Source organism: Paramisgurnus dabryanus, chromosome 1 (genome assembly GCF_030506205.2).
Source record: "Paramisgurnus dabryanus chromosome 1, PD_genome_1.1, whole genome shotgun sequence".
Taxonomy (NCBI): Eukaryota; Metazoa; Chordata; class Actinopteri; order Cypriniformes; family Cobitidae; genus Paramisgurnus; species Paramisgurnus dabryanus.
The window spans coordinates 58,241,021-58,266,423 of NC_133337.1; the positions used below are offsets into that span (position 1 = coordinate 58,241,021).

Here is a 25,403-nt window from a genome sequence, read left to right on the forward strand (position 1 = left end):
TTGACTAACTGTAAATGCTGTAATATAGGCCTACAACTTTAACATTTGTTATGGTAAAGTTCAAAAACACTAGTATCAAGGACTTTACTACAGTTTAGTGTAATAAGGCATGTTTCAGTGTGGTGATTAATACCTTTAGATAATTAACTATGGTTTTACTAAAAATAAACCAAATAAACATAACTATAATAGTTAATTTGTATTTAATTATATGTAACTGTACTACTACTGTAGTTTATTATGATTTTTGTCGAATGTTTTGTAGTTGACAAAGCAATTAAACAACTGAATCGAATACAAGGCTTTTACTATAATAAAACTATGATTAATTGTCAAGAAGAGGGTATACAATGTAATATACAGTATATTAATTTACCTCTTGAACACACCCCTAAACACATAAGTGAGAATGGTGGGTGTAAAACATGAGGGTGTAATACATCTGACTAGCATCAGCACAGTCTCTCTCTCTCTCTCTCTCTCTCTCTCTCTCTCTCTCTCTCTCTCTCTCTCCGTATGTGTATGAGAGTGTTACGTACGTAGAGACCGTATCCAAGTGCGTAACTACAGAGCTCCTCATCCTCAACAACATGGCGCCAGCGTACAGCTGGATCGCGCACACAGACGCCCGGAGACTTCCTCACCAAGTTAGTTAACTAACCAAACGCAGCGTCGCGAAGACTTTTTTGCTTTTCTTTTTACTTTTCTTGTTATATAGTTCGCGTTTTCCCTTCGGCAAGCAAATATCATCAGGTTTTGGCCAGCAAAACTCACCTGTTTAACAGAAAGAACAGCGCGTACTACTGGACTCGCTGCTGCTGTATTCCTCCAAGTTAACGGAAAGCAAGGACTGAGATTACGTAGACGGGGAAAGAGTTTTTCCAGAAAAATAAAGCCATGTAACGGTGCTCGAAAGTGTTTTCATCAGAAGACATGCTTTTAAACATGAGTGAAAATAACTGTCCGTTTGAAGAAAGGGATAGAGACAGACTTCCTCCAATAATAAATCACGTACGTATTTTTTTCCCACTTAAAATTACTGACTGTGAATGTGCATAAATAATTATACAGAATTTCTTTTTTTAAATAATGCAAACACGTATTTAAATTCGTCATATTTGTAAAACTATATAGTTATATAAAAGCATTGTATTCGATTCAGTTGGTTTTATATATATATATATATATATATATATATATATATATATTTTATATAAATAAATAAAATAAATAAATATAAAATAAACATACATACATACATACATACATACATACATACTTAAATACAAATAAATATAACTAAATAATTTAAAAATATGACGAAAATATATATATTTAAATCCTATTTTAAATATCAAACATAATTTGATCTATGCTGTAGTTGATCAACCTAATGGAAATGATTGAATGTTTATTATTATTTTGCCTGCTACTAAGAAAAAACAAATCTATTATTAAATAACTCAGTCACAGCTAAACCTCCATATAAATATTTACCTCAAACTATTGCATGTTTCTCATAGACCTAAGACAAATCATAAAGAATACATTAGGCATTTTGCATAACTATTATGTAGTTTTAATGATGCTTGTATTATTATAATGTATTTGCTTATACTAAAGAAGACCAAACAGATAACTTTTCAGTGTGTTGTTGGTCTCCAGTTTAGTTTTTCTTTTTGTTTGGTGCTCTGTCAAACAGTCTGGTTACATCATGTATTGCAATATTGCTGACTCTTGTTTTTTGTTTGGGGGGTGGGGATACGGTGGTGCTTTAGTTGATATTCCTATGTTGTCATGTATTTTTGATGTTTATATACATTCGGCAGCCGCTTTTATCCAAAAGCGATTTACATGGCATAAAAGCTGTGAATTTTATAATTTTCCCTAGAATCGATCATATGATCTTAACGCTGGGAAAGCTTTAGGAAAACCCAATTATCTGTAAGATCATGGATTAAAATGATTCAAAGCTTTAAACATTATACATTATAGTTTTTTTGTTTATAGATTTTTAGTGTGATACGTGTGTTTCTGTTAAGGCATATGATGGCTTGTTTGTTTAACAGAGCTTGGATCGTGGACCGAAGCTTCACTTCCCCTCATACGGAAGCTTCATTTCCACCCTGAATCACAAAAGAGAATCTGGCAGCCACAGTCTCTCATCGCCTCTACTGCTGCCTGCAGTTAAACAAGGTTAGTTCTCATCCGGTAGTGATGCCACTTTTGATATGCAAAAGGTACATACCCCAAAGTAAACTATGAAGCAAGTTATCGTCTCCAACGTAAATCTCTTTTCTTGGACTACAACAAACACACGGATTGTAGGCAACAGTTTACTTCTTGGGATTGGTGATGTATATAAGACCGACTTTATCATATTTCCTCCCGCTTCAGATTTACAGCCTATAAGTTAACTCCTGTAAGCAACCGAATCTTTCAAACATTGTAAGGAGCGTCACGTTACCGGCTGACATCAGAGGTATTAAGGCCAATCACAACATACAGATCAGCTGGCCAATCAGGGAGCACAGAGCTTTTCAAATTCGTGCATTTCAGGAAGAGAGTAAAATCTAGAGCTATACAAAAATTTAAGGTATGTGAAAAGTAATGTGTTTTTTTTAAACAAAAACCACGCAAACACATTGTATTATACCAAATACACAAAATAACGTTGTTTTTTTTATCAATGAAATAGGTGCTCTTTAAAGGTAAATCTCTTTTAAAACACATGGCAAACAAAGCTCATTGCATTTCAAAGCAGCCCTTTCGGCTGTTTTGAATTAATAACCACTTCACTGTTTCAAGCAGATGTGTTTTCTTTCTTTGTCTTGGAGATCAAAGATGTCGTCAGAGACTAGAAGTTGAATGCATCATATAGACAAGACGAGTGTTCATGCCTAACATGTCTTGATTGAAGTGGGCTGGGACCTGACGCGGCTTTTAAAGATTGTTAAAAAGTCTCCTTTCTCCTTGTAAATTCAAAGCGTTAAAATTTGTTCAGACTCTTGTACGAAAGTCATTGTACGAATCTTTTTTATGAATCTTAATGCGCCCTGGTATGGTACCGAGGGATCCCACTAGTCAAACAAACCAGACTTTGGGGGTCATACGTACTTTGGTAAACTCTCAGAAAAAGAGTTCCAAAAGTTGCAATTGGGACAGTACCTTTCAAAAAGGTCCTAATATGTACGATTTTGGTACAGATACTGTACAGTAGGTACCAGTATGTACCTCTAAGGTACCAAAGTGTACCTTTTAGGTACCAATATGCACATTTTACGTATAAAAGTGTACTTTTTGAAAAGGTACCATCCCAGTGACAACTTTTGTACCTTTTTCTTGAGAGTGTATGGTATGCATAGTTTGAGTTCGCCTTTATAAATGAACTTTTCTCCCATTATTTCCCTATTATCTTATGTGGAACACAAAGCAGAAATTTCGAGGACTGTTATATGCAGTGAATGCTGGGTTTTGTGTGACTTCTCTAACCTGTTAACTTATGATTCGCAAAATGATGGAAAATGATTCACTTACTGTACAAGGCTGGCATCATTGTTCATGAATCATTCTTGTAAGAATCAAGTCGACTCAATTCATTTTCACCTTACTGGAAGTAAAGATTGGATCTTGAGGTTTCTCACACAAAGCTATTATATCATACAGACCAATTTTATTTTGCTGTTCCCAGTCATTTTAACAGCACCAAATATTCATTTTGGGGTAAACTAACCCTTTACGTCAGGTGTGTCCATTACTCCTCCTGAAGGGCTAATGTACATCAGAGTTTAGTTGCAACCCCAACCCAACATATCCAACTTTTTTTAGTAGTTTACGAGAGGAAAGGAAAGTACAGGGAGAAAAAGGTATTAGAGGATAAGGGTCCCTTTAAATAAACCAGCGCTCTCTGTTATTTTCCATGATTTTAAGCTAATGGTGATTGCATGTTACCAGTAGTCCCTGGAAAGATGAGAGTCATTGTTTGGTTGTTTCTGATCAAAATTGTTTGTTGTAGCCTGATAATCACCTTGGAGAACCTGCTTAACCACACAGTGTATTATTTATCTAATATTAAAGCTACCATCTCATTAAACCGATGTGCGCACTTTACTCTGTTTATTTTCAGTGAGAGAGCTTCCCCCAATATGTCCAGATGTGAGACAGAAGCATCGTATCTCTATTGATGTTCTGCCTCCGGAGGTGAAAGCGCGTTTCATCTCAGAACCCATTATTCCCATACGGACCAAAACCGGCAGAGAGTTCCAGTACGTACGCTTCCTTTGTTCAGTTACCCAGCAGTATGGTCTTTCCGACAATTTACATTATGTTAAACAGTGTCTTTGTCTGGTTAAAGGGAGGATCTTGAAAGAGCAACTATCTCAGGGGATTGGAAACAAGTCCATGATTTCTACTTGATCACATTTGACTCCTTTTTGGAACTCAATGCTGCCTTTAAGGTGTGTTGACGTAGTACTTACAATACAGTGTTTTGTTCAGTTTGAAGTATTCTTTTTCTAGTTTGCTTTCTGTTGATTGTTTTCATATTGCATGAACCGAGCGTAATGGAAGCCAAATGAACTGCAGCCAACAGTCACTTATAATCCAAATGAGTTTTAAATATTTCAGTAGTTATGAAATTAATAATTGCAAATAGTTCAATTGTTTAAAATGTGCTTGTATTTAGGCTGTTGAATAATGCTAATTTTACGAGCATCCTTTAAGCAAAGCCTAAAGTTTTTTTTATAAGAACTCTGTGGAAAAAGTAACCGTGAAAGTCTGGAACGGAGCAAAACTGAACTTTTTGTTTTCCAAACGAATCAATGAGCTCATTCAGGGAGTTGTGAGAAGCAACATCTGCATACGGTTTCATTAGAAAATCTTATTATATGAGGTGAACGTTTTACTGTCAATTTTATATGGAAGCATATATAAAACGGGTCATAAAAATTGATGGTAAGCAGTGTTTGATCAGTGGTTTTATGTTGTAATGTTCTCCTCAGAAAGAAGCAAATGCGCCCTTCAACACCATAGAAGACTCAGGAATAAACATCAAATTTGTCAATATTGTTTATGATGCCTTACTCTATACGGTATGTAAACTGTTACCTCAGAGTAATCGTATTAAAATTACACAGTAAGCCATTGTCTGCTATTCTGAATTTTGGTATGAAGAGAATTAATTTAATCTGGCTATTTTGCAGCCTGCGGACACACAAAAATCAGTTCTGAAGGGAATCATTAATAGCTTATTAAGAGAATGGAAAGGGTGAGTAGTGTATTGTATTTTCTCACTCGACCACAGCACGTTACGTTTTTGGAAAGAACTGCGTTTAAAAAATAAATGACTGCATGATCTGTGTTTTTTTTAGGCCTCGCACAAAAGACGACCTTAGAGCGTATTTCGTTCTTGTGCAGGTAACGTCTTTTATGTTTTGAAAGTGTTTGTAGTGATTTTACTTTCTTGCATGTTAAAACATGACATTGTTGGTATTTTCTGTTTATCTCTTAAAGTGACCCTGTGGTGAAAATCAAGTTATTGGTGTTTATATGTCATTGCTGGTTTGAACACCATTTTATTTAATTTTCTCCATAATATTGTGGTTTTCCGTAACAGTCTCACATCAAAACAGCTGAACGAGAGGATCAGTAGTCTGAGCCATATATAGAAATGTATGCCGCATGCATAGACTCGACTCTACTTCTGTGAATGCTCACACATGCAGTGTAAAATGCTCTACCTGTTAACATCAACTGCGGAAAAAATATGTGCTGCAACTGCGCAACTCGCAAATGTATTGTGAAACCATCCGCTGCATGTCTGGAACTGCCGAGTGTGGCATCTATGTACATATATATATATATCTATGGTCAAACCTGGTGAGATTGAGTGGAGACAGGCACTAATCTGCATATTCATAGATCTGCGTATACTAAATGAGGCAAAGGTGTAAGGGTTACATTCAAGCTATTTTAAGGCGTAAAGAAATTATCACCACGGTAATAAACTCTTACGAATGCTGTTTTAATGCCGAAATACGAGTTTTAAGGGATACAATTTCTACTACAGGGGGACTTTAAAGTAACAGTGTTTTTTTACTCTTTCAACTTTACTACAGCTAATCTATTTACTAATAATCTCAGGCCATCAATACAAAACTACCTTCATTATGCAGAACTCAAAAGCACAAGATACTTTTCCGTAATGCCTGCAATTTCCTGTCTCTCAACCCATAGCAGTTATCTGCATTTGAGTCTATAGATGTGCACTTACACGGCTAAATTGCTCTAATCTCTCCTAAAGTTGCCATTTGTGTGTTAAACTGAATGAGAGGGCGAATCAGAGTTTTGGGAAAGTCTTGATCTTCTCTCTCAGCACATGGCCCATTGAGTCCAGCCATAGCTCTGCTCGGCTGCAGACAGATTGTGAGCTAAGTGTTTACTTCACACATGACCAGCGCAGGCTGGACTGAGTCTGTCCAAATAAGGACACAGCCACTGTATTGAAGTCTGGGAAGCAGTGGGCAGAGAGGGATGATGGCTTAAACGAGCTGGCCGGTGTGCTTAGGTTTGGTTCGTGTATGTTTTTTTAGCTTTATAAAGTGTTTTTCCCTCCATTCGATGGAGATGCTGTGCTGGTGAAACTTTGCCGTTTTCATAGACAGAAGCATATACTGTGAGGTCTGCTGTGAGGCAGTCCTTCTCTAAAGTTAGCATATAATGTTATTCGTCTCCAGACTGTTGATGGGCTCCCTGACCTACATTTCTCTGGAGGACATGGGGAGATTTAAAAGGAGAGGCAATTATTGGGCCGTTCTGCCCGCCGCTAATGTCAGACAGCCTCTGTATTATTTGCGTTCGCTGCGCCTAAGGAAGGGATGATGTCATGCTGGAGAGGAAAAGAGCTGGTTTCCGCTGTAATGCCACTTTTTTATGGAAAGCCAGACTTCTTTCTCTGCTCCGAAACGAAAAGTTAGATTTCCTTTTTGAAGGTTTGCTAAAATGCTTTTCTGTCTTGCAGAACCCTCAGTACACCAGTCCAGCCACATATGTCATCTATGCACACTTACTGAGGCAAATAGCAGCTCTGGCTGAAGCAGACCACCATTTCCTGATGCACTGGTTTAAAAAGTGAGTCTCACTCCAGTTTGTATAAGAAAGCATTTCAGTAGGAAAAGTCATTTAGACTTTCTTCAAGATTCATCCCATTTTTTAAAGCTCACATAACACACAATGTTTCTGCTAATCTCATGTTAATCTTGAGTATATCTATAGAGTAGTACTGCATCCTTCATATAGTACAGGCCAAAAGTTTGGACACACTCACTTATTTTTTATTTATATATTTTTTTCACATAACAGAATAATAATAAACTCGTCCAAACTATGGCATAACACATATGCAACTGTGGGAATTATGTTGGTGACTGAAAGAATCCAAAATAAATCAAAACTCTGTTATATTTTATCATCTGAAGTGCAGTCACCCTTTGCATAGAAATTGCAAATCTATACTTGTGTAATTTTATCAAGAAGCTTCCTGAAGTTTTACTTTAAACTGGATTTTAAAGAATATTGAAGCCTTTTAATCTGGGCTCTTATTGACAGCTTTTTCTTTAATATTCAGTGCAAGTCATCTATTTTAAAAATAATATTTTAAAATAAAATTTTAGTTTTCTAATAACAGAAATTAATCTGTTTAGCACAGGTATAGTTTTTTTTTCTACAAACGTAATTTCATGCATTTAACCATAAACCTTCAGATTAAAAGATTTTTAAAATCATAGTTAACATTTTAGTCAAGTGTGTCCAAACTTTTGGCCTGTACTGTATATCCAAAGAGTCTTTAGTTGTATCAGATTTTTAAAAACCAGACCAGCTGTACATATTATTTTCGTATAAACCCGAGCTCCTGGAGGCGTACCACGGGTGGAGCGAGTCACGAGCAACACACACAAAACATTATCCCACTATCTCCAGACAACTTGTGATTCACTACGTTCATGACGTTTACATTATATGCAGATACGCAACAATTGCCAACAAAATTAGACGCTTGATGCAGTTTTACTTACCGTCTCCGACACATGACCCGGTTGGGACCACCCCCATTTAAAAAAAATCCTGCATTAAACAAACAAACACACATTCACAACTCCGGGTTACCCCGGATAAACAAACAACATCAATTTTTTCCATAATGCTGGGTTTTTTTGGGAAGCAGAACAAGCTTAATTTTTCACTTATAAACAACAAAACACTTCTTTGATGATGTTTATTTCTTGTCAGCTCTTGGTTGGTGTGTGCGTGCGCTTATCCATTTAAAGCGCCCATATAAGGACTTCCACTGTACTTCCTGCACTGATATTGCCCATTAAAGAAATAAAGCAAGATTGTTAGATATGAATCTCTCATGTTTGAAAAAAACTTTCAGGCACAGCAATACTCCGTCATACGTCCCATTGCTTTTTGACACTTTGCCTATGTTTAGCATGAGGAATCCAACTCTTAAATAGTGTTAATAACTCAGAATGCATGAAAATATCTTTAACCCCCCTTTAATGAAAACTTACTGTAAAAGGTCCATAACATCACCAAGCTATCATTATGTTAAGAATAAGAAGAGTGTATATGGACTAATCCTTAATGCTTAAGAGATGTTTCATCTTTCAGGCTTCCTCAGAAGCGTTTCAAACAGCTGGTGGAGCGTTTGCAGCTCTTCATCACCACCCGCCTATTTCCTGCCAAGCCAGAGGAGTTGCCGCCCATGGCCAAATGCTCCTGGTGGATTCCCTCAGCCACTAAAGTCCTCTCCCTGCTCAGTGAGTACTGAAGAAGGGTAAAAGTGAAATGCTTTCCCATGACCCTTTCATAGTCATTCTGACGTAAATCCTCACATGGATTTCGATTTTCTAACAGATGCGGCAAACAGCATTTCCAGTCCTCCCATCGTCCCTTTTTCTGATTTCTACAACCTAACGCTGGATCACATCGACTTTATGGAGGATTACCACACGTGGCAGGCTCATGGAAATTCAAACAGGTGCAGCAGCAAAAATATAATCCTGATTTAAGTTGGCTGTCATAAATCAGGTTATTAAAAACAAAATACGCTGCAGGGCTCATCAACTTTTGTGGACTTTGAGGCCTGTAGCTACAATTTACAAACAATTTATAAACCCTGCCAAAATTATTCTGCCGACAAACTGCTACTTCTGAATGGCCTGAGGCCGGGATTTAGCAGATTTGTGAAAGTATTTGATGAATGTGTAATGCGGTCCGAGAGCATTCGGTTAAAGGTCCCGTTCTTTCTGTGTTTTTAAAGCTTTGATTGTGTTTACAGTGCGCAATATAACACGTGTTCATGTTTCACGTGTAAAAAAACACAATATTTTTCACACAATTTACTTATCTGTATAGCGCTGTTTTCACTGTCCTCAAAACGGCTGATGTCTTCCTTGTTCTGTGAAGTCCCTCCTTCAGAAATACGTATCGAGTTCTGATTGTGTAGTTTTTTTAGTGGTTTGTGATTCAATAGCAGCTTAGCTTGCCGTTAGCTTAGCTTGCCGTTAGCTTAGCTGGCGACTGACGTATTCCTGTGGGCGGAGTTTAGTAAAAAAACTATTCTGACGTCATTAAAGCAGGAAGTAGAGGGCTGTAGTCCAAACCGGCCGTTTGCTGTAGGCTTTCAAATGCGAATTCCTGTAAAAAAAATATCGCCTGGCAGTGAACTTTGAGCTTTATCATTTTACAGGTATTATTTATACTATTATAGCAACATAGCACACTAACTAGAATTTATAAAATGGGATCAGGAAGAACGTGACCTTTAAAATCATTACCTAATTTTTGATGTAGGTGGCGTTTAGCGGAATTTTAACACTGTCTATTACGAGGTGGCTAATTCGTATTAATTCGTACGACCACATTTGTACTTTTTGTACGATTTTCCCACTGCGCAAAGTGACGTCGGAATTACGTCTTTTTCATGTAATTTTTGGACGTCCGAATCCGGTCCATAAAAGGGGTTGTTTTGTAACGCCAGGCGACGTCTTTTTTTCGACGTGTTCTGCACGTCTAAAAATGTTGACAACCGTAGGACCGCCGTGTAAGGAAAAGAGACATGAAAAAAGCGAAAAGACATGATTTCCTCTGCACTTCACCCATCCACCGCACCGAAACCTTTCAGACATATCCTGCCGGCTGTGGGATTCGAACCCCCGATCTCCGTGTTACAAAGAAGTCTCTCTAACCACTCGGCCACGTGGCCATACTTTCAAGTTGCAAATAAGGCATTCTTATTGCATTCATATCATGAACAATTTAATATGAGAATATTTTCATGTTAAATTGTTAGTATGGTCATATACTTTTAATATAACGAACTACACATTTAATTACATATTTTGAATGGTACATTTAGATGAATTTTTTATGTAATTCAAGAAAGCAGAAAAAACAGTATTGTTATAATAATATAGACTATTCGTATGTATTAATCATGTTGGTACAATAATGATGATATTTGTAAATAAACACATTTTTATAGGCCTAATCATGTAATATAAACATAGACCTGTCATAGACGTCCAAATGACGTCCAAAAATTACCCAGTTTAAACGTCAAATGTGGCCCATAAATATGACGTCCAAATGACGTCCAAAAAATTACCCAGTTTAAACGTCCAATGTTGCCCGTCAATATGACGTCCAAATAGGGTCATGGTGGGACGTCCAAATAGTGGACCTAGTTTGGACGTCGAATACATGTCCAGAATTGGTCATGGACCGACGGACCCAATATAGACATGATCTGCACGTCTATCCGACGTCCTGTGTTTAGTGGGTTTCTTTGCACCTGTGACATTGGGATTAGAGGTGGGGTTTCGTTATTGTTTTTTATGATAATCTCATGATTATCTGGCATGATTAACTTCGTACAAATTCTTATGAATTAACTTGTAAAATATGTACGAATTCTTGTGAGATCAGGCTAAGCGTTTGCATCTGAGCTCCTTGTATATAAGTATTTGCGAGTCTCTTTATTAGAATACAACCAGAAAAAATGGAAAAAAAATTATAAGCTAAAGAGGCAAACATCTCCCTTTACACTTGAGCAATAGCAACAAAGCTGGTAGTGGATATATTTAATATTACATTTTTTTTTACATTTTAAAATTAATTTATGTAACTCTGCAAATTTTCTGACTTCCTCAGATTCACCTTCTGTCAGTTCCCATTCATCCTGTCCACGGTTGTGAAGAAAGCCATCATCCAGAGAGACTCTGAGCAGCAGATGATCAGCATGGCAAGGGTGAGACTTCACCCACCCCAAAATCATTCCCATAATAAAATTCGTTACCTCTCAAAACAAAACTGCTTCACATATTAGTTCATATCTTGAGAGTATTTTTGATAGCAATCCTAGAATGGGTGGGGCGGCAGTAATCGCCATTTATATGGCTCCCTCCCAAACACATGTGTCCAGAATGTAGGATAAACAGACACACGGCTGGCGAATAAACGTACCGTCCTGAGAGCACAGGGAAATATTGTACTATCTATTTATTTGGCTGTTTGAGGGACGTTGATAAATGCATTCCTCTCTTTTTCCAATATAGCAAACCTTGGTGGACAAGGTCTCTCGCAGGCAGAGGGTGGATATGAGTCTGCTGTTTCTCAACATTAAAGTTAGACGTCTGCAGCTGGTCAGTGACTCACTCGATGAGGTAATAGCACTGCGAATGTAGAATACGTCTGTATTTGGAGATGTTACCGAGAAGTCATTTGAACCAATAAAAACTATATAGGACGACATATACGTTTCTTTACGGGCTGCAGTGCTCAGTACCGAGCAGCGGCATCTAAAATCTGTTTTCTTTTGGCTAAAAGCGTGTACGATATGTTCTGGAAAGTTTTAAGTCTGGCTAAGGTTTAATTTGGGAAAATATGGCCCCACCATAAACGTGTTCCTTTTTTAATAGCTTTCGAGAAAGCGAGCAGATCTGAAGAAAAAACTGAAAGTGACTTTCGTTGGGGAAGCGGGGCTGGACATGGGTGGACTTACAAAAGAGTGGTTTCTTCTCCTGATTCGACAGATTTTTCACACAGACTACGGTAAGACTGTCAAGACCAATGTCTGTTTTTGAAGTTCTGTGAAAGTTAGATCAAAATTTATCTGACTTTTCTGTCTTTTATCTCAAAAATGTTTGTGTTGAAGTCACTTTCCATATCTTAAAAAAATCTATTAATTATCAAATCTGACCATAGTTGAGAAAACTCCAGAATGTCAGTAACTACTATCCCTTACAAAAATCAAACCAATGTTTTAGTAGTAATCATGTTTTTTTTTATAGTAACCATGTTTTTTGCCATATTGATTATTATTGGCATACTATGGTTTAACTATAATTACCATGATTTAACCATGCTTTGTGTTACAGAACCATGGTTATTTGTAGTAACCATGTTTTTTGTTTTAACTGTAGCAAAATCATAAGGTGAAAAAGAAGTACACTTCCATAATTTACTTTAAGGGGACATTTCACAAGACTTTTTTAAGATGTCAAATACACTTTTGGTTTCCCCAGTGTATGTATGTGAAGTTTTAGCTCAAAATATCATATTAATAATTTATTATAGCATGATAAAAATTGTAAATTGCAGGTGTAAGCAAAAATTTGCTATATTGGGTGTGTCCTTTAACATGCACATGAGTTGATCTCTGCACTAAATGGCAGTGCAGTGATTGGATAGTGCAGATTAAGGGGGCATCACAAGGGGTACCTATTTTTTCACATGCTTGCAGAGAATGGTTTACCAAAACTAAGTTACTGGTTTGATCTTTTTCACATTTTCTAGGTTGATAAAAGCACTGGGGACCAATTATAGCACTTAAACATGGAAAAACTTTAAAGTGCTCTATTTTGGCACACCAACTTTGTACTTACTATACCAAAAAGATTCTTTAGTACTTTTTAAGATAATCTTAAGAACATCTAAGTATATGTGCTATTTTGAGACATCATGAATATGAACTATAATGTGCTTTTAACATACTATCTCCGTATTAAAAATGTATTTAGTTACCACTTGTAGTAAATTTGACTGAAAGATGGGTTCAAGTTTACAACAAGTAGTACCTAAATACATTTTTTAAATACATTTTTTGCTAATTTTATTTTATATTCATGGTGTCTCAAAATAGCACAGATAAGTACACTTAGAAATCCTTAAGATTATCTTAAAAAGTGCTAAAAAAAGAATTTTTATTATAAATTATTATGAAATAGAGCACTTTAAGTACATTATGGAATTGTACTTTTTTCACTTTTTTTCCTCTCATATGATCAGTGTTATGTCATAACATGTCTCTTACAGTATATTGTGTGTTGCATTTTTTTTTTTTTTTGGTACCATGAATTTGGTAACTGTATTTTTTGCACTTTTGGATTATGTAAGAAATGGATGTGTTATTTTCCTGGCGCCATGAATTTTGTGGTGTTGTCCACAGAAAGGAGGCGGCAAACAGATTTCTACTTCAAACTGATGTTTGTTGATGATGGCAACAGTAATGAATCAGATTCAGCAGATTAAATGGAAAAATACTTTGCAGTATCGTTAAATCACATAAAACTTACATAAAAGTTAAGAACAGTGTCAAAATATAACCTTGATATCTTCATTATTGACCGAGTAAGGTCATGTCAAAGATTGCAACTATTGATGCTCCTAATCTCATTATTAGATTATAAATCTTCAGGCTGGATTTCACAGGCAGGGTCATACTGTATATCCGACAGTTAATCTGTTAATGATGTGTCTTTTATGTCATTTGCAGGCATGTTCACTTATGTTAAAGAGTCACAGTGTCATTGGTTCAGCAGCTGGAAATGTGACAACTACTCTGAGTTCCGATTGGTTGGAGCCGTATCCTTTCATTTCCCTGCATCTTTTACAGTATAGGTGGTCACATGTAGGCGAAACTTAAAATAGCTCATAAATATACAGTCGGCTCCCACTTGGAACAAACATCATTCGCCTCCTTTCATTTCTAAACAGCGGTGGGGAATGTATTTTTTATTTACGGCCTTTTCAGATGTCAAGTACACAGACTTGTAATGCAATTTGGCACTAATTAAACATTCACATTTTTAGTTATGGTTAAGATACGGTTTACTAAGTGACATTGTGCACACTACGCTATGAGGGACGTGTGGGTAGAGACACAGTGGCAGCCAACGCCTGCCATGTCCTGCCATTACCCCTCTAATTGTCCCCTCTGGCTTGGTTTTCTGGACGCTTATGGCTGCCACTCCAACACTTGGCCACTGTTCGCACCCTGTGCTCAGAAAATCAGGCGCCCTGGGCCTGAGCTGTCACCCCTTTTTCCAGCTTTCCAGAACAGAAGTGCTGTGTCACGTCAGCTAAAATTATGAAATAAAGATTCTTTTGTTTTGTCTCGCTAGGGCTCGGTTTGTGTTGTCTTTATCATTGCCGTCCGCATGGAAACTATCCCGTCTGTCTGCGCTGCCTCTCTCTATTTCTCTCTCTCTCTCTCTTTCGGGTTGAGGAGTTTTTTCCATCACTTTCACTACGCATATGGAGAGCACATGGAGTCGAGTTGTCAGCTACAGCTGAAAGTACTTAAAGGCATTGCTTTTCACATTTTCCTCTCAATGTATTGTACACCTGTTGGGTGTTCTTCCACACGTCTAATGGTGCTACTATAGGCTGTGGGATGAGCTTAGTAGCAGTTATTTTGCAAATATCATAGGGCCTATCAAATTTAAAGAACAGACTTAAGGACTTCAGCCTCCTCAAAAAAGTTCAAGATGTGCTTAGTGCCAAAAGAGGTAACACTTAATACTGACAAAAGCTGGTGGTGGCCTAAAACTTTTGTGCAGCACTGTAGGTTTAGGTTTTCAGATCTCATCAGCTTCATCTTTAAGTTTTCAGTAGATACAGGTATTTTAATTTTGTGTTACCTGTAACTCTTTGTTACATTTACATTTGTCATCTATATCGAGCATAATATATTTCATGCTTATTTAGTTTCTGTGTTATTTAAATCCACTTTACAACTTTTAATGAGCTTGCCCGATGTCCCATCTAGATTTGATTTAAAAGCAAATTGGCCTTTAGGTCTTTGCCGTTGAACATTTCTACTTTATTGCCAGCAGGAATGTTAAAACTTGAAGGACAAATAAGCTTGTGTGTTTCTGTTATTTCACACACATTATCAGTTGTTAAATACAGTAACCTCCAATTGCCCAGCCAACATGTCCACGTGGGCCCCATGTGGGTCTTTGATGGGCTGTAACTTGGGCCCCGCATGGGCCACCCAAATGGGGCCCAGATAAATTTGTCCATCGGCTCCACATGGGCCCCATGTGTGTTAGCCCATGTGGGTTAATGATGGGTACACAGTGGGCTCCAAGTTGGGCCCATGTAGGAGTTCAGTTTATGGGCCCACTTGGGTCCCACATTATATAATATTAATGGGCCCAAAGTGGGTCCCATACATCACCCTTATGGGCCCTTATGGGTGATTTCACTGGACCCCCAATGACCCCGTATATGGGTTGTGGGGCCACAGTGGGCCCCATTTATTAGATAAACCTGATTTCTGTGGATCAAGTTAATGTGCTTTTCTACAAAATTAACTTTCAAATTACTTCAAATTTGTAACTTTTTTGTAAACCAGTACCTTCTCAAACCAAGAAAGCATCAAATCAACAGATTTTGTGTTGCTTTAATATTTTAATGTCTAAGGGACTACTAAATATTTGCAGGGAAAAAATGACTTCAATTCAGAATGTGTAAATAAAAGTTTTTTATTGAACAATGTCTTCAAGATAAAACCTCAAATAAAAGTTGTCACTCCTGTGCCTGTACAGACTCCTCAGCTTCAAACCTAAAGAGTAAAGAAAGAAAAGACAAATAAATACTTTAAAAATCCTAGCAGAACTGTAAAAAACTCACATGAAATTCATTAAAGAAATGCATGAGTATAATCTAAATTATAATTACGCTTATACCCCCAAAATAATCTAAACTAATACAAAAGACATGGATAGAACCACACAGTTTTGTTCTCTCTGCTGCATAAGACACCTTATCATGCTACCCTGTACCTTTTGACACTCTTTAATTTCTTCCAGTATTGTACACGAGCAAACATTCCATCCCTCACTGCCATTCCACTGGGCTGAACTTGTCTGCAGGGAGTATTAGTAGAACCTGTCTGTGCTGGAGTGCTGCGAACTGGCGTTTGTGCTTCCTGTAAGAAGTAAAATAAGATGAGAAAATTATAAATCTGTAACCATCTACTACAGCATCACATCAGACAGTGCATTTTAGTCTCCCTGAGGAAAAACTCAATTGATTCACTGCTATAGAAGAAGAAGAATTGTCCCAAAGCATTAACTCATCCAAATTAACCATATGCAAGTAGAGGAGGTTGCACACAGGACACGCAGCTCAGCACTGTGCCGTTCTAAAAAAAACTCTAACACATTGCTTTCTATGAGTATACAGACACCGGTGCCTGTCCGCGCCGCCCAGCTACGACTCAGGAAGTTGGTCAAATCCCTTTTGCGCCACAGAGCACCACTCACATAGTTTAACATTAAATAACATCATATTTGCAGACCAGCAAACTCATCATAGTAAAAAAGGTGACAGTGTCACACACCGGGGGGGGGGATTGTTGGGTTGGGGGGGTTTGTGGTGTATTTGCTCTATTTTTTTGTGATTTTAATATGATTCTGAGCATGACTTAACAAAAATCAACATACTTTAATCAAAAATCAATGGTAGCCCCTTATGGAACGGCAGAAATTCCACAAGGGGGCGTATTTGTTCCTCAGACGTTGCACAATAAACGTGACATCTGAATATATTCATTATAAATCGTGACTGGAAAGTGAGATTCGAACGAATGTCCGTTATTGAACTAATTGTATACACTATTTATATCGTAATTCGGTCAGAAATGTCAAGATTGTGAGATGAACAAATCGCTTTGGATTAAAAGGCTTGGATATTCCATTTCATTGGACTTTTGGGGATTTATGAACAATTTGTTTTGGACAATTTCACCGAAGTGGATAATGGGAAGATTTTGAAGGTAAATAAATATCCTAAATCGCTGCCGCCCGGTTCAGGTAACTAACAAATAGATTACAGTTTTATGACTGCTAAAAATCATATTATGCTTTGTGTGTGCGCTTAATGGAATTCCGAAAGTCTAAGCTTTACAACGATGTGCCGCATGACCGTATATTTTGAAGGTTTAATGCTTCAAAGTTACAATGACGTAATGCAGCCTCACGTGCAAGGGAGGGGGTGTACCGTGTACGGCACAGTGTTCCTTATCAGGTTAAAACATCCTTGAAGCTTAAGGAGAATGACACATTTAATATTTTACAAATGTTTTTATTTACAACTCACGGAAACGCCTGGAAGTGTTGTGAAGCATGACACTGAAATAAAAAAATAACAAGAGACAGAAATGAAAAAAATATATATTTTGCCGATGTTCGTGAAAGCTTTGTGCGACAGAGCCACTTTGTCCTCAGCCGACGTCTGTGCAAGGTTGACGATGACGGGCAATTGTGAATGGCAGTGAGTGCTCCACCAAAGTGCCCAGAACCATTGCCTGAAAGTAAATTAAAATCATTAAAATATAACCTTGCAAACTATCATACATAGGACTAATATGATAAAACAACGTGTCTCCATACTGTATGGCTGATATGCAGTGAATATCAACATACATTTCTGTTCAATAATTAATAATGCATTTTATATGTAGGGCTCCTTACTGTACATTGAATAAACAATCTCAAAGTGCTAGTGTTCATAATGTAAATTCAACTAACAACACAATGTAAAAATTTCATTGACAGACTTTGATGCAAAATGTAGCCCTTTATTATACAGAAATTGGCTGTTGGTGTATTATCCTAGGACAACACGCTCGACAGATTGTTTTATATAAACAGCCCTATGTTGTTAAAAATTACTGTTTACCAGGTATACAGCCACCAGGAATGAATGGGGCTAGGCTAAATCCTAACACATTCACAATGCGATGTACAAAGATTAAGTGCATCCATTGAAAAAAGATAGGTATGTATTAATTAGTCTAAGTTGAGGTAAGAACATAGTAAAATATTGAAAAACGGTGGGTTTTCCTTTAACATTACTCTCGCATCAGCTATTGTGTAAACGGTCACATTTACCCACATCACGAATGACTGCCTGCGCAAGCGCGCACCACAGCCACAGTAATGAAGTTACTCAGGGTAACGTTAGCTCAGAATTCGAGTAGTAGCCGTATATCTCGGAACTCAGGGCAGAGAGTAACGATAAGCCTAGCTAACAATCGTCCTGCTAAGTTAGCTTACATTAGTCATTTTGCTCGAAGCATAGGCAAACTTTATGCAAGGTCTACGTTTGTGCATTACTCGGCGTTGACTCGTTCCTAAGAATACAATATAAGCAGTAGCTAACGCTACAAACAAACAAATAGTTGTTGTTTTTGCTCCAAAAAAGTTGACTTACCTTGAATAAGATGGTTCCTTCACGTTAAAAGTGTCCATCAGACTCGCGTGGTAGCCAGGTGTGTCTCTCATCCACAGGACAGCGCTGTCTTCAAGATTCTGAGGGAAGTGCTAAGATTCCGATTGGCCCAGAGAAAAGCAAATGCTAAGATTCCAATTGGCCCAGGGAAATGTCAATTATAAGAATTATCCAATAATGTTTGGCAATTCTAGCCCGCATGGCATTCAGATAAAGGGCAGCCTCCTGACCCCCCACCACCTCAAAAAAAAAAAAAAAAAAAAAAACACAACTCTCCGGTTCTACGCAATTCACGTGAATGACCCAATTGACCAAGAAAACGGCGATTGTCGCCGAAAAGCGACAAGTTTGCAGGTCTGCATTTGTCCTAAATCATTAACTTATTAAAATTGGCCGCTAACGTATATTTTGCATTTGGAAGTAGACGCTATTTGAAGAAGCTTGCGCTATTTAATGTGCACTTCTGGTTTACGTTACCTCCGAGTTGTTCTAGACGCGACTCGACGCAGCAACTAATAAAGATTCTATAGGAATTTTTAAAGGAACATTATGTAAGAAATTTATATCGATTAATCATAAAATGGATCTTATACCACAAGTTTTGTGATTGCAATACCAGTTTTTGCCACAATCCTACATACTGTTCCTTTACGTAAATATATTAATTGTTATTAATTAAATATGTCAATGTATTAATAAATTCCTTAATAACATTTTATTAACTGATATTGGAAATTAATGTGTTAATTACCACAATGGGTTGAAGCCATGTACTTCAACTTAGAATTGTCTGCTTTAATTAATCATTGGCTAATGACTTGCAAATGTACCATTATGTTATTACATTACTTGTTGAGGCACATGACAATTAACTAACTGTTAAGTAATATGTAATTTTGGTTTTCACATCCTCACTTAAGCCATGGATTTCAATTTACAACCATCTACAACCAAGATTTCACTGCGTTTACCTTGTTGTTCATGCACAGGAAAATTTCAGGTTAAGCTTGAGGTTGTGGTACACTGAGAACATGCAGCTGAGCACTGCTATTTCATAACACTGTGTCTAGACTGGACAAAGACAATAGAATGTCCATCACGGCGCATTCACACGGGGCGAAAGCGTTAACGCTTGACGGAAGACTTGTCTGAAGCGTGGCCAACAGCCAATCACAGTGGCTCCAGCACATGCTCCGGTCTTCCATAAACGTAATTGGCTGGCTCTGCCTAGGTTATTTGCATAAGGCAATCTGATTGGCGGACGCTCGCGTTGCCGACGGATCGACAATTCAGTTCGCCAACGCTTGACGTCACCCATTAAAAGTGAATGGGAAGCATCAACGCTTACGCCCCGTGTGAATGCGCCGTTATAGTCAGTGATATTGATACTACACTGGATGCAGCACGATGCTACAGAATAAAACCCTGACAGTAAATTGATGTCACATTCTATTTCTGACATACTCCGAGCTCTTGTGCTAGTTCTGTTACAAAAGACAAAAGGTCTGTCATGTCCAGTGTAGCCAGCTGGTCTTGTCCAGTTTAAACAGTGTAACAGCGGTCAAAACCCATAAATGGCATATTATGTACCAATAGGCTTTATGCCCATCTGCACTACTTCCTGAACTTCAGCCATTTCCTTGTTTCCTGTCTGCCATTATTAGACAAACTGATGTGTCTGATTATTGTTGTTGTGACTACTGAGGTCAGGCACACCTGGAATAATCAGTTTGTTTGTGACTACTGAGGTCAGGCACACCTGGATTAATCAGTTTGTCCAATAATGGAAGACAGGAAACAAGGAGCTGGCTGAAGTTCAGGAAGTAATGCAGCTGGGCATAAAGCCTATTAGTAAATAATCATGAGCCTTAACAAGTAAAGTCATAACATGATGATACATTTGCAAATTATTAGTTAAGCAGACAACTGGAAGTTGAAGTACATAGCTTTGACCAATTGTGGTAATTAACTCATTAATTTACACTATAAGTTAACTATTAGCCTAGTTCTTAATATGTTTTTAAGAAATTAAAGCGTTATGACATTTAATTATTAACAAACAAAATATTACTTTATTTATTAACCATATAGAATTACACCATAACATACGCAAAAAAAAAATGGTATCGGAACATCTCTATATAAAATCTTTATTAGTTGCTGATGCAGTTATCATTAATTAATTGTTTAGTTCTTCATGAGTCACACACTAACACATGATTATCTGTGTATTAGTTAAGCATGAATTAATGCATATTAGTGCACCCGTACTGTAAAGTTTGTTATCGATGGCCTTTAAAAAGGCAGACTCTTTGATCAGTGCCCTGATTACTAAACTGCTGCTTAAGACACACCTATAGTTTTGGGGTGCATAATCATTCAGTAACTGTATTCCTGTAAAGCAACACATTTGAATTATCATGATTGTATAACATGATTAGTCTTACTTTTTTTTTACGCTTGGCTCTTTCTGGTTCTGGATCCGTCTGAAGATCTGAAGTCACTTCAGCTTTACGCAGCTTTGTTCTGGCAGCTGCATAGTCAGCTAAGGAAATGTGAAAAAGATTTACTCAACATTTAAGCTTTTCCATTCACTTAAAACATTTCCCACACACATTTTCAAGTACTATGAATAACATGGGTAATACAAATTCTTTGGATAGATTTATTAAAAATTAATAATCAAAATCTAACATTACCACTTACCAGCTTTTCCCAAAACTCGCACTTGGAATTTCATCCAATCTCCTGTGGGTCTCTTCCCTCTCGACAGTGGAGAAAGGTGGCCAGTAACACTCCTCTTCCTCTGGTTTCTTGGTATAATAGAATCTGAAATTTAACAGCAGTAGATTAAAAAGCAGAATTTAAAATAATTAACAAATGATTTAAAACAACATGAGTCCTGTGATTAGTGCAAATATACAGCAACATAATCTTTCTTTAAAAGATAAATTACATCTCATCTTTTTTCACCTAATTAAACTAAAGGCACAACTATGACATTAGTTTAGGATAATTAAAATATCAATAGCGACTAGGGATGTCAATTTATGCAACTTCCCATATTTGATGAACGTTTAAATTAACGATAAATCAATAAAATAGTCGTTAACAGTAATTGTGCAATAAGCCTTTACTGCAGTGGAATATAGCCAATTACATATTTATTTTGTCTAAATAATATGCTAGTGGGATTGTAAAATGAGTCAATGTAGTTGGCGTTTTAATAAAATCATCAATTTAAACTAATTTCGTAATGAAACATAATGACAAAGTATATGACTCAACAGTCGCATGAAAGTCGCGTCCATGACATGTCAAAATAAAAGTTTCATTATCATCAAGTGTTATTTTTCTAGTTTTTCACCTCGCATTCCTAGTTGTTGATACACAGTTTGCTGTAATTATATCCAAAAAGCACACAAAGGCCACTTTTCCCGTCGTCACTTCAGCTTAGACCTCCGGCGTACATTCAGCAAAGACGCTTATATTATTGAGATGGCAACCTTCATTTAGAAAACACGCAACAGTCAACTTGGCTAGCGTGTAGCCAGTCAATAATGTTCAGTGATGTTGCGGGCGTTCAGAGTTTAACGACAGTCATTTACAGTTTACATTTGACAGTTTCTTGCCAGGATTTAAGATTACGTTATAATCTGTACATTAAAAACGGCTTCTGGTCTCCTTCCCCGATAGCAGCGTTGCTATGGTAATGTTGCAGGCTACCCTGAAGAGGGTCTTGGCTTTCAGTAACCTAACCGTATTTGAAGTTTCTGTATCAGATCCACTGCGGATTTAATTCTTATCGACAATTAATTGAAGATCAAGTACAGTAATTGTTACCATTCCTAATACCGACACTGATTCATTGAAATAACAGATAAATAAGGTAACTACATCCATGTATGCGGAGACATCGCATTACAAACTGCTTGACCTGATCCGCACTTCAGCGAGTCACATGAGTCGAGCGAGACTTCAAATGAATTATTATGTCAGTTTTGTGCAGTTATTCACCAGGTTCACTAAAAAGAACCGATTAAAAAATGAATCATTCATTGCACGGGAAAACATCACTAATGTTTATTTTACTATGACGATAAATTTCGATCTATCCCTCAAATAAAACTCATGAATACTTAAATTGTGTGTACGAGTAGTATGCATTATTTTATGCGACTTTAAGCTCATGGTTCACACCGGCTGCAAAGCAAAGAAACGTCTAGAAGCATAATGAATGCTTCTCGGTCCTCGGTCATGAGGCCGAACGATTATGAAAAATACGATAACGTTAAGCGTATAAATGACGAAAAGTCGGCGCACACACTTTTATTATATAACATTTTATAATTAACCAACTTCATTTTAGTTCGCTTTTGTAATTGTTCCATCTCGGCTAATTAACCTTCGTTAAAGTTAGCTGTAATGATTCCGAATTCTCTAGTTTTAAAAATACTGAGTAAATCTAAGTTAATACAAAATAAAACGTATAAAAATCTTACCTTTGTGGAGTTAAACAGGAGATATTGACGGTGATGTTCTGAGAACTTGTTGCCAGGAGAGTTGAGACCGTTGGTGTGGGTTTTTTTTAAATGAAAAGGCGGGAGGAGGCAATCCGTATGGGGGAGGGGACAGCGTCATGCAAGTGCTTTTACTCTTTTAGATATATTATTAAAAAACATTGTTTTTTGCACATATGTACATTAAAAAAATTAGGCCATGACATTTACACAAAAAATCTTATTTGACAAACATGCTGTGCATTTTGTATAACATAAACTTAGTAAAAAATTGAAATGTTTTTTTTTTAAATACGCAATTATGGCAGTTAACTTACTTTTAAAACAATTACAAACCAAATTTAATAATTAAAGTTAAGACTAATATAGCCCACTTGGGGCCTAATCAAGACCCGCTAATAAATAATAATGGGCAGCCTAACTCGAGCCCACCACCTAAACCAAACTGGGGCCCATAATAACCCCATCAAATTGCCCACTTCGAGCCCATGCCCATATGACACCCATATAAACCAGAGAAAACCCATGTGGGGCCCACATGGACATGTTGGCTGGGTGCTGCCTAATATCCCACAATCCTATGCATGCAGTTGGTCTAGAAATGAGAGGAATGAAAATGTTGTCTGCCTGAGAGTCTTAAAGACCTTGATTCATTTATAAATCTTCACTTTTCTTCCTAAACCAAAATTATGATCCTGTTTGGTCTCGAAAATTAAGAACCGACGTCATTAAATATTTGCTTGGTTATCTCACGTATTTGTTTTAAATCTTTAGACGTGGCATTACGGTGCCTCGGAAGCCTGAAGCCAGTTTCCTTGAAAGGTGCCTTCATAGAAAAATTCTGCCTGTTAAGTTATTGACTGTCTGGGCAGCAAGGCAGCCGTCTTTGGTTTTGGATAGGGCTATTGTGTAACAGAAAGTTTAAGATGTGTGTGTGTACTATAGACACAGTGAATGTTCACAGCTGTGCACACTTAACCCAACTGTCAGCTCATGGGCTTGGCTGTGTACAACAGCATCACACTGGACATCCGCTTCCCTCCCTGCGTCTATAAGAAGCTGCTGACCCCGCCGATTGTACCGTGTGACCTCGACACTCCCGTTGGCATGGCGACTCTCACCCTGGAAGACCTTCAGCAGGTTATGCCCGTATGTATACAAGCTGTGATGGATCACATGCTGTAATTTCTTATTGAAGCACGTGGTGATGTGCATTTGTCAATCACAGATGGCTAAATCACCAGCTTTTAATGTTTTTTTTTATTTTTCTTTGTCTGATTAATATCAGCGTGGTTACTTTTACCTTTCCGCTGTATGTGTGAAATGACGGCTGATAAACTGAAAGGCGAGTCGGAAAGGGGCTGTGTGGGACGCCAACCGTCTGCGGGTGCATAATTATTGGATCCAATTTGAACCTTTGGATGCATTAAAAAAAAACTTGTGGCAGACACTACTTAAGTATTTTTACTTTCTACATAAAAGTACATTTTTAAGTATTCGTATTTTATCAGTGTTTTTCTTTGGAAAACATACATTCCAAAGCATATTATCATAATTTTTACTCCACTATACATTTCATAATCTCAAGTTTTTGGTTTATATATATTTAATATTTAAGTAAATTAAAATCTAGTATTTGTTTTACTTAAGTATAAAGGACTTTTGTACTTTTACTCAACAAAAGTAAAAGTACACATTTTTTATGTAATTAGATATTAAATCAATTTTAATATGCAATATAAAAGGAATAGTATGATTCCATGCTTTAGAATGTAGTGAACATTTTTTAGTAAAGTTAAGTACATTTTTCCCAAGACAAACAATCTGATAAAGCACAGATGCTTGAAAAAAATGCGTGGAAATTGTGCATCTACACCACATTTGACATGTATTTCAGTATGTTTCAATTAAAACACTGTGTGCACTAACACTTGATTCCTTTTAAAACAATTGATTACTGATAAGTAAATTATTAACTATAAATATATTCATAGATTAAAGGCTCTGAAATGAGCTTCTCTCCCATGTTGACAGGGATTTAAACTGAAATTTGATTACGACTGCCACCAGGGGGCGAACTCTGACTGTCGCATCCGAATGTAGTTTACAATGGAAATGTGGTTTAGCCTATATATCTTTAAAATATAAAAAAAATTATCATTACGAGAAGACTTGACTATATGTTGTGAATACAGTTATAAACAAAGAAGTTTAAGAGCTCTGCATAACAGTTAGTGCTATACAAAAATATAGCAAATATATGTATAAAATATATTAATATATTATATTAGTAACACA

At 37.0% G+C, this 25,403-nt stretch overlaps 1 protein-coding gene and 1 long non-coding RNA gene across 4 annotated transcripts in view; one reads left to right on the forward strand and one right to left on the reverse strand.

Moving 5' to 3' along the window:
- Positions 1 to 566: 566 nt before the first annotated feature.
- hectd2 (HECT domain containing 2) overlaps positions 567 to 25,403 on the forward strand; it is a 39,717-nt gene continuing 14,880 nt past the window's right edge. Inside the window, exons 1-15 of one of the 2 annotated variants that reach the window (XM_065242604.2) lie at positions 567 to 1,011; positions 2,070 to 2,196; positions 4,127 to 4,265; positions 4,355 to 4,457; positions 5,001 to 5,090; positions 5,202 to 5,266; positions 5,370 to 5,415; positions 7,019 to 7,128; positions 8,671 to 8,819; positions 8,917 to 9,040; positions 11,215 to 11,311; positions 11,619 to 11,726; positions 11,982 to 12,114; positions 13,838 to 13,926; positions 24,096 to 24,254. In XM_065242604.2, the coding sequence (XP_065098676.1) occupies positions 934 to 1,011; positions 2,070 to 2,196; positions 4,127 to 4,265; positions 4,355 to 4,457; positions 5,001 to 5,090; positions 5,202 to 5,266; positions 5,370 to 5,415; positions 7,019 to 7,128; positions 8,671 to 8,819; positions 8,917 to 9,040; positions 11,215 to 11,311; positions 11,619 to 11,726; positions 11,982 to 12,114; positions 13,838 to 13,926; positions 24,096 to 24,254 (1,617 nt within the window). In that variant the 5' untranslated portion in view covers positions 567 to 933. The remainder of the gene's footprint in view (positions 1,012 to 2,069; positions 2,197 to 4,126; positions 4,266 to 4,354; positions 4,458 to 5,000; positions 5,091 to 5,201; positions 5,267 to 5,369; positions 5,416 to 7,018; positions 7,129 to 8,670; positions 8,820 to 8,916; positions 9,041 to 11,214; positions 11,312 to 11,618; positions 11,727 to 11,981; positions 12,115 to 13,837; positions 13,927 to 24,095; positions 24,255 to 25,403) is intronic. The other variant, XM_065242605.2, reaches the window with a different exon arrangement.
- Positions 15,274 to 23,656, reverse strand: LOC141282554 (uncharacterized). 2 transcript variants are annotated; one of them, XR_012337333.1, is made up of 5 exons: positions 23,088 to 23,656; positions 21,292 to 21,414; positions 21,033 to 21,130; positions 16,134 to 16,263; positions 15,274 to 15,913 (listed from the first exon to the last, which is right to left on the reverse strand). It is a non-coding gene; the product is annotated as an uncharacterized lncRNA (long non-coding RNA). The 2 variants fall into 2 exon arrangements; XR_012337332.1 differs by lacking the exon at positions 23,088 to 23,656 and having other exon boundaries at positions 21,292 to 21,599.